Source organism: Hibiscus syriacus, unplaced genomic scaffold (assembly GCF_006381635.1).
Source record: "Hibiscus syriacus cultivar Baekdansim isolate YM2019G1 unplaced genomic scaffold, ASM638163v2 tig00116938_pilon, whole genome shotgun sequence".
Taxonomy (NCBI): Eukaryota; Viridiplantae; Streptophyta; class Magnoliopsida; order Malvales; family Malvaceae; genus Hibiscus; species Hibiscus syriacus.
The window spans coordinates 1,000,900-1,009,233 of NW_024063476.1; the positions used below are offsets into that span (position 1 = coordinate 1,000,900).

Genomic DNA, 8,334 nt, shown 5'->3' on the forward strand with positions numbered 1-8,334 from the left:
TTGCATCTGCCAACTGCCATGTCAGGACATCATTAAGTGGATTCATCTTGGACGGCTAGCCATCTTTATTCTGACCACACCAGAACCAAACTATCAGTAGTGATTCATTTTCTATGATTTGGATTCTGCCGTTGATTGCCAGACGAGATCTTAAGCGCTTCTTGAAGTTTATAATTCTTGATATAAAATACAACGTTTATCCCTTGTCGGAAGTCTTGATAATCGGATCCAGACAGTGATTGGATTGAGGTATAGATGTCGAGTGTTGTCGGAGACCATGGTTCTACGGTTAGGTACTGACCAAATAGGGGTCAAGGACCGTCAATGAGAACCCTGACATTGTCTTTTTCGAGAAGTATTTGACTGAAAAAATAGTAGACTTCGATGTCCATAAGGTGCATTAGTTGAGAGGACTTCCGAGGGTTATAAATGGGGGTTTAGAGCGTGTTATAGTCATTTTTCTGTCGTAATTTCATAATAACAATGTTGATTAACAGTAACCATATGATCTTAAGGGTTAAAAATTAATCCCTAATGTTTGTATAAATTATCATTGTGTTCTTTATTTTTTAAAAGATATTTTAGTTCTAAAATTTTTAATTTTATATCAAAATAATCTATGTTTGATGAAAACCGTTAATTGACTAACAATTTTCATCAATGTGAGTTATTTTAACAAAAAATTAAAATATTAAAAACTAAAATACTCCAAGAAAAAAAGTAATCATTTACAAAGTTGGGATTAATTTTATCATTATATCATCCTTATTTCCAATTATCACTATTATTCTTCACAATCCATTCTCATACCAAAACAGTCATGGTCTATACCACCTTCTTCCGACGGTTCTTCTTTACGATGACGGCTTTTCTGAGCGGTACATTTAACAGTGGAAGAAAAGAAAGACATTCGATTAGGATCAAATATGAAAAAGAGATATTTTTTCCTTTATTTTTTAATTTAATTAACTTTTTTTTTGAATAATTTTTACTTAGAGGCCGGGGAAGAAGAATTTTGTTCCTAATTGATATTGAACGGATTCTAAAATTTAGTGTAAATGAAATATGTCAACTGAAAATTTTTAACTATCTACTTTAGAAATATTATCGACAAATTTATTAACCTTTTAATAAAGATGTTATTTGTGTAGTTTGAATGTAATACTTTTTAAATGCAAATTTTTTCAATGAATACTAAAAAAATTTAAATTTCAGTTAAGCTTTATAAAATCTGGTGTACAACAGAGATTGTGATATTATAAATAGGTTTAAATGCACCATTGCTCCCTAACGTGTGTCATTTATACCAAGTTGCCTCCTAAAATATTTTTCGGGATGTTTAGCCCCTTGAACTTTATATCGTTATCTCATTTTTCTCGAACCATTAACTCCATTAAAAACGGCAAGGGTAAATTACATATTTAGTCACTCATCTATTCTTGTGGTTCCATTTTGGTCACCAAACTATTTTTTTCTCAAAATCATCACTAAACTTAAGTTTTTATTTCTTCGTCACCCAAATCAATTCGATTTATTTTTAAAATTTGTAATAAATAATAATTCATTTATATCATATATTTTTGTAAGGGGGTGTTTGGTTCAGGTAATCTGAGATTATCGAGGGAATGGAATCTCATTCCCCAGTTTGGTTGGCCAATATTCCAGCCTCCGGTAATCTTTTATTACCAACAGTGGATTTTTTTAGGTATATTACCGGGAATGTCATTACCTCCATTCCCTTATGTATTGTTGGATTACCGGTGTTTTGGACTAAAGTGCAATTAATTTTTTTTTAAAAAATATTATTCTTCTGTCGTTGAATAATAAAAATTCTACGAATGTTTAATTACAAATTTATCCTTAAACTATTTTAGATTTACAAAAAAAGTCTATAATTAGAATTTTATATGAAGTTCAGGGGTTAAAATAAAATTTTACCCTTTCATTAAACCTATTTATCTTTTTAATTTTGTAAAAAAAATTATATAAATTTTATGAATTTAAAATTTTTAAAGAAAATATATAAATTAATTATAGTAATATTATAGTAGAATTCAACTTGTTAAAAAATATATATATATAATAAAGATAATTTAGTAATATATATATTACAATAATCTTTTATTCTTTTAACCAAACACGGTAATCTTACATTCATTCTAAACTAACCAAACACAAAATACAACATTCCAGTAATCCTATTCCCTGATAATCTTTTATTTCTATTTGTAATCTTGCATTCCGTGAACCAAACGCACCCTAAGTGTAAAAATAAAATAAACCAACTATACACAATGACTAATAACACTATGCCAAATACGTGCATAATCAAGCTATTAAAATCAAGGCAAAACATGCCTAGAAATAACACATCCATCACCCATATATACACTCATCACAATCACTTATATATATATATATATATACTTTATTTGTCCTGGATTTATGTAAAGATGATATCAATCTTAAATGCGTTTGTTATTTTTGTTTTAACCAACAAGTTTCAGGTCTGGTGAGAGCTTGGGTACTAATAAAATCGAACCTTATGCATCAAACTGTAAGCTAATCGGTTTATGGAACTGTATATTCTAATAGTATCTCCACCAGCCAACTAATCAGATTATGGAATCGAACCTTAGGGATCAAAATGTAAGCTAATTAGATTATGGAACCTTAGACATCATATTAAAGTTAATATGTTGTTTATTATTTACGTTATAATATTATTTAGTACTTTAAATTAAATTTATGTGTCGAGTAAAAAAACATATGATATAAATGAATTCTTATTTATTATAAATTTTAAAAAAAATCGAATCGATTTTAGTGACCAAAACAAAACAAAAACTTAAGTTTAGTGATTATTTTGAGAAAAAAAATAGTTTGGTGGCCAAAACGAAACTGTGAAAAACCTTTGCTGATTTTAACAAAGTTAACTGTTGGGGGCAAACAAAGTAACAATTTAAACTTCAAGGGGCAAAATGTTCTGAAAATACTTCCGGGAACAACTCGGTACAAATAACATACTTTAAGGATAATGGTTCATTTAAGTCTTATAAATATACAAATGGTGCCTAACTTATGCCTGTTTTTCTAATTTAGTGTCTAACGTTTTTTTCGTTCCATTTTGGTGCCTAAAGTTTCATTATGTTACTCAAAATGGGTCAAGACGTGACATGCCATTAATTTTCTCTATTAAGTGGCACGTGTCACAATGATAATTTTAAAAATTTTAAAATTATATATATTTAAAAAAGCAAATAAATTTCAAAATAACCTGAAAACTTTAAAAACCTTCATTTCAACCCCTAAACCCACGCCGACCGCCGCCCTTTGTTGTCGACGAAGTTCCACCCGACCTCACATCCCTCGGTGACCAAAATCCCTATGAAATCGTGATTGGTCAACGGCCGATTGATGGCAAATCGACGTTTTAAACCCCACGAACCCTAGGATAAAAATCACAATCCCAAGCGATTTCGATGGCCAATCGACGACAACTATGACAACTTATAACTAGGATGATGACAAGGACTATGTCGACGGAAGTGGTCGTGGTCGGAAAGGGTGTCGACGGTGGTTTAGTATTAGGATTTGGAGATTTTGAGGATTTTTTGTAATTTAAAAGAAATAAGGTTTTTTTTATAAAATTAATAATGTTTTTAATATTTTAAAAAATAAAATTTAAAATTACGATATTGTGACACGTGTCACTTAATGGAGAAAACTAACTGTCCGTCACGACTTGACCTATTTTTAGTAACGAAATGAAATGTTATGCACCAAACTGGAATAAAATAAATGTTTGGTACTAAACTGAAAAAGCCGACATAGATTAGACACCTTTTGTACATTTAAGTCAATTTTTTAACAGTTATCAGAATTTTTATATTTTATTTATCAGTTGCAAGTTATGCTTGAAGAAGTTGCGTGGGTAAAACGTGTTTCATGGAGGGTTACGTTGAAATTTCCAATTTTAAAAGTTCTTACCTAACATTCAATTAGGACCTGGTCCTAAACTTGCTGTGGTACTGGCACATGCATGGATGAACCGAAAGGTCGGTGGAGATAATCGTTTACATAAAATATTTAAATCAATATATATTTTAATTTTTTTATATTTTTAATTAATAATATATTTTTGTCATTTAAAATTTTAGAAATTTGTGCCGGAACTAAACGACATAGGCTACCGAGGCATGTACATGTACATGTACATGTCATTTGCCTTTTTTAAGATTAATTAAATTGATATTGTGTTGTCTAATCTCACAATGTAATTTGTCAATGAAGACTTTGGCATTATAATATATTTCTTAATTAACAAGTCTATTGTTGGTGTTTAAATTAATATAAATATATGATGAATATTGGATGCTTATGCAATGAAGATACTATTTTATTTTCTCACAATAGTTTAAAATAATTACAAATTAATATTTATTTATAGAAATAAGAATCAAAATTCCAACTCGGAAGGGGTAAGTATAATTTTTTTAAAAGTGACGGGTACAGTTTGTAATCATCCCATTTGAATTATATATATAATTTTTTTATAGAATGGAGGACAATTAATATACATCTTGCAGTTGCAATTGTTCGAACCGAGTTCGCTTAACAAAATTAATATTCTTTTTACTATTGAGACCACTCATTAAATTTTAGTTTACATAAACTTCAAACATAACATATAAGAGTTACCTATTAATATATAATATAAGATTTGAAGATTACTTGAACCATACTCGAGATATTATAATAGAATTTCATTAGAGGCTACACAATAATACATTCAAAATGCCTTGCGAGAAAAGAAAAGAGAAAATCCAACTTTTTTTAATCAATTTACGAACTGTTAATTAAACCTGCAGATTTGGGTGTTACTGAGTCCGAGTAATTTGCTCCAAAATGTCTTGCACTAAGAGTGAAATGTTGAAATCCGACGATCCTCCGTCTTCCACAGACATTCTTGCCATTTCCGCGAGTTCTCGAGCTCGAACTCGTCTCTTTTCGCCATCTTTACCTCCATTCATCAACATATCTATGGCATTCTCAACTTCTTGTTTCTTGACCAGCACTCCAAGTTTCTCTTCTTCACCCCATCTAACAGGGACCTCGACCCCGACCCGAACTCCGATCTTTAGGATCTCGACGATCAGTTTTTCGTTGAAGAATTGTTCGGAGAATTGGGGCCATGTTATCATTGGCACCCCGGAGCATACAGATTCAATGGTTGAATTCCATCCACAGTGTGTTATAAACCCTCTAATAGCAGAGTGTGATAGAATAAGAACTTGTGGCGCCCAACCTTTGATCAATAGTCCCCTCCCTTGTATCCTCTCCTCATATTTATGCTCTAAAAACCACTTTTCTAACTCCTCATTAGCTCTTTCATCGCTTGTTCTGACTACCCAAATGAATGGATGTCGTGATGCTTCGAGGCCTAACCCGAGTTCGATCAATTGTGCCGGAACTAAACGACATAGGCTACCGAGGCAAGCGTAGATAACTGACCTTGGTTTCTTCGAATCGAGCCAGTTGATGCATTTTTGTTCATTGATTGATGCTTTGTTTCCTCTTTCAAATTTGTCCAAGTTTATTCTGTTGCATAGGGAAACCGGTCCAATGGTCCAAACCTTTTTACTTATAGCCTTTTGGTACATCTCCACACATCCTTGCTCTAGTTCATTGAAGCTGTTTATGACAACACCGAAGGCACTCATTTCAGCCTCTTGCATCTTGTTGCGAACATCGTCGAGGTCCGGTAAACTAACGAATGCTCCCGGAAGTTGAGCTCTCGTTATCTCCACCGGTTGCGGCAATCCCGGCACGAAAACGGTTCCAAATCCGAAGCGACCGAAAGGTGGGGCTTATGCACCTTCACATTGTGAGAGCTCAGCAATGAAAAACATCCCATCCCATGAAAAACAATCCTAGGAACATTGAACCTTTGTGCAGTTTTTGAGGTCCAAGAAAGGCACTTGTCCGATATTATGCAACTCGGGAGAGGCTTTTGTTGTTCGAGAAATCGCTCCAATGGTTCCTGCAACATGCCTAGTGCATTGTAGAAGTTCTTCAATAGGTCCCTGGAAGACAAAGTGTCGAGGTTCTCGCATCCGGTCGGGAGTCCGACTTCCCGGCACGGAAATGGGATTTTCACTAGCTGAATCTTGTGTCCAGATTCCGTCACTCGTTCGATCACCTTGTCGAACCTTGACGCGTTGTGGGGCGTGGTGATTAAGCTTACCATCACCCCTCGTTCTGCAAGGAGCTTGGCCAAGTCAACCATCGGAATCATGTGGCCTTGCGCCATGAGCGGGATCAACACGAAGTGTGGTTGTTGCTTGGTCGTTGAATCCATAAGCTCTTAGAAATGGAACCCCAAACGAGCAATTTACGACGATGCTCGATCGACTTGGTCACCTAAAGTTGTTTTGACATCAACCTTATTCGTTTTCTGGGGGAGTTTCTCACCAACAGCAGGTCTTATACGGTGAGCTTGACTTTGAATAATTCCAAAAATATGAGTTTTAAACAAAGGTTAATTATGGTTTTGGTATTTCAGTTAAGCTGAAATTAAAGATTTAGCTCCCATACTTTTAATCGTACATAATTTGATCATTCTACTTTTATAATATCATTAGCTAGTACAAATAGTTTTTATATATCTTTGTTTAAGGGTCACTGTTTCCGTGTAGTAAACTTAATTTATCAATTATGTCCTTATTTTTTTTTGCATCAATTTAGTCATCGAAGTTGTTTAGGGTATTCATCTTAGCTCTTGAAGTCTATTGACCGTTTTGAATAATAGAATTGTGAGGTTTCTGTGTTTGTGGATTAAGTGATTTGTTTAAAATATTTTATTAAATACAATTTTGAGAACAAATTTCAAAAAATTTATTATTTATTTTAGTAAAATTAAGAGATTAGGTCAAAATTTTAATAATTTTTCTAACTGTTGTGTTTAGTAAATATTTTATTAATCAAAACAAACTTCAAAGGTAACGTCCTAAATAATTTTTAAGGATTAAATTAATGTAAAAATCAATGAAAATGAAATTGATAAATTAAATTTATTATATGAGGGTCGCCAAAAGTATATAATGGAGTTGACTTTGACTTATTTTGATTTGAATAAGTCGTTCCGTAACGCATGTTTGGTGTTGAATTAACCATCTTGTCACCACAACATGGCTATACCCCGGCAACCACGTTAACGCATAATCATTGATTGATTGAGTCGGTCTTTAAATCAATTTTGACGTTGATATGATTCTTTCAAGAAGCTTTCATGATATTTCCATATTTCCTTCTTTCTAGATATTTCTCTACTTTGATCCAAAAATAATATTATAAATTATTCCATCCGTCGTATAACTTGTGTGTTATATTAATTATGTAAGTAGTTTGGAAAATATATTTAATTAAAAATATAAAATTATTTTTAAAAAATGATTGACTATTTGATAGAGGTAAAAACATAAAATATACAAGAGTAAAAGAGGAAATATAAATGTTGTTGTTTGTTGATTTTTCTAATATGATATTTTGAATCAAATAATTTTAAAAACCAAAATAGATATATTTAGTGGGACGAAATGAGTAGTTTATTTTTATTTTTGAAGTATTTTGACCTAATATTTTATTTTGAGGGTAAAAATATCTTTTTGTATATGGATATTATTAGTTAACAAACGATCAATCATTCAAAATAAGGGCTTTTAACTTAAAATGAAACGTTTTGTGGACATAATGCTCTAAAAGAAAAAAATAGGAGTCAAATTAACTATTTAATCAAACGGTTGAGGCCGAAATACCCTAAAATAAAACATTAGAGCAAAATGCTATAAAAAATAATAAGAGTCAAAATGACCATTTTGAAACAATAATAAGATAAGATCAATATGAAATTTGTTCCTAATCGATCATTATTACGGAAACAATAATAAGATAAGATTAGTATAAAAATTGTCAAATATTAATGAGATAAATATGTGAATAAGATTCAAATCAAATTCATATGTATTTATTGAGAATAAATATTAGATCAAATCGTTTTGAGAATAATACATGGAATAAAATTATATATTAATCTTCAACCAGCGGCATATGTATGTATTGTTCAAGGTGAGTACGTGTCCATCCTAAAATATAAATTTCTTTATATTATTTGTAAATTTTACTGAAAGTATCTACCCTAAAATTTTATTTACATTCACCCTATATGAAAATTTTATGTTATTAATATATATATGTTTATTTTGGAAAAATATTTTTGAATCTACCATTATCTTCAACAATTATATCATTAAATTCTTAGACTTGAAATTATTA

The 8,334-nt window shown here is 31.3% G+C and overlaps 1 protein-coding gene across 1 annotated transcript; it reads right to left on the reverse strand.

Annotated features, from left to right (window-relative positions):
- Window positions 1-4,831: 4,831 nt before the first annotated feature.
- Window positions 4,832-6,456, reverse strand: LOC120188075 (UDP-glycosyltransferase 73D1-like). Its single transcript, XM_039191609.1, is given in 2 exon segments — window positions 4,832-5,833; window positions 5,836-6,456. Coding segments are annotated over 2 exon segments (1,479 nt in total). The 5' UTR covers window positions 6,362-6,456; the 3' UTR covers window positions 4,832-4,880.
- Between the last annotated feature and the right edge of the window lie 1,878 nt (window positions 6,457-8,334).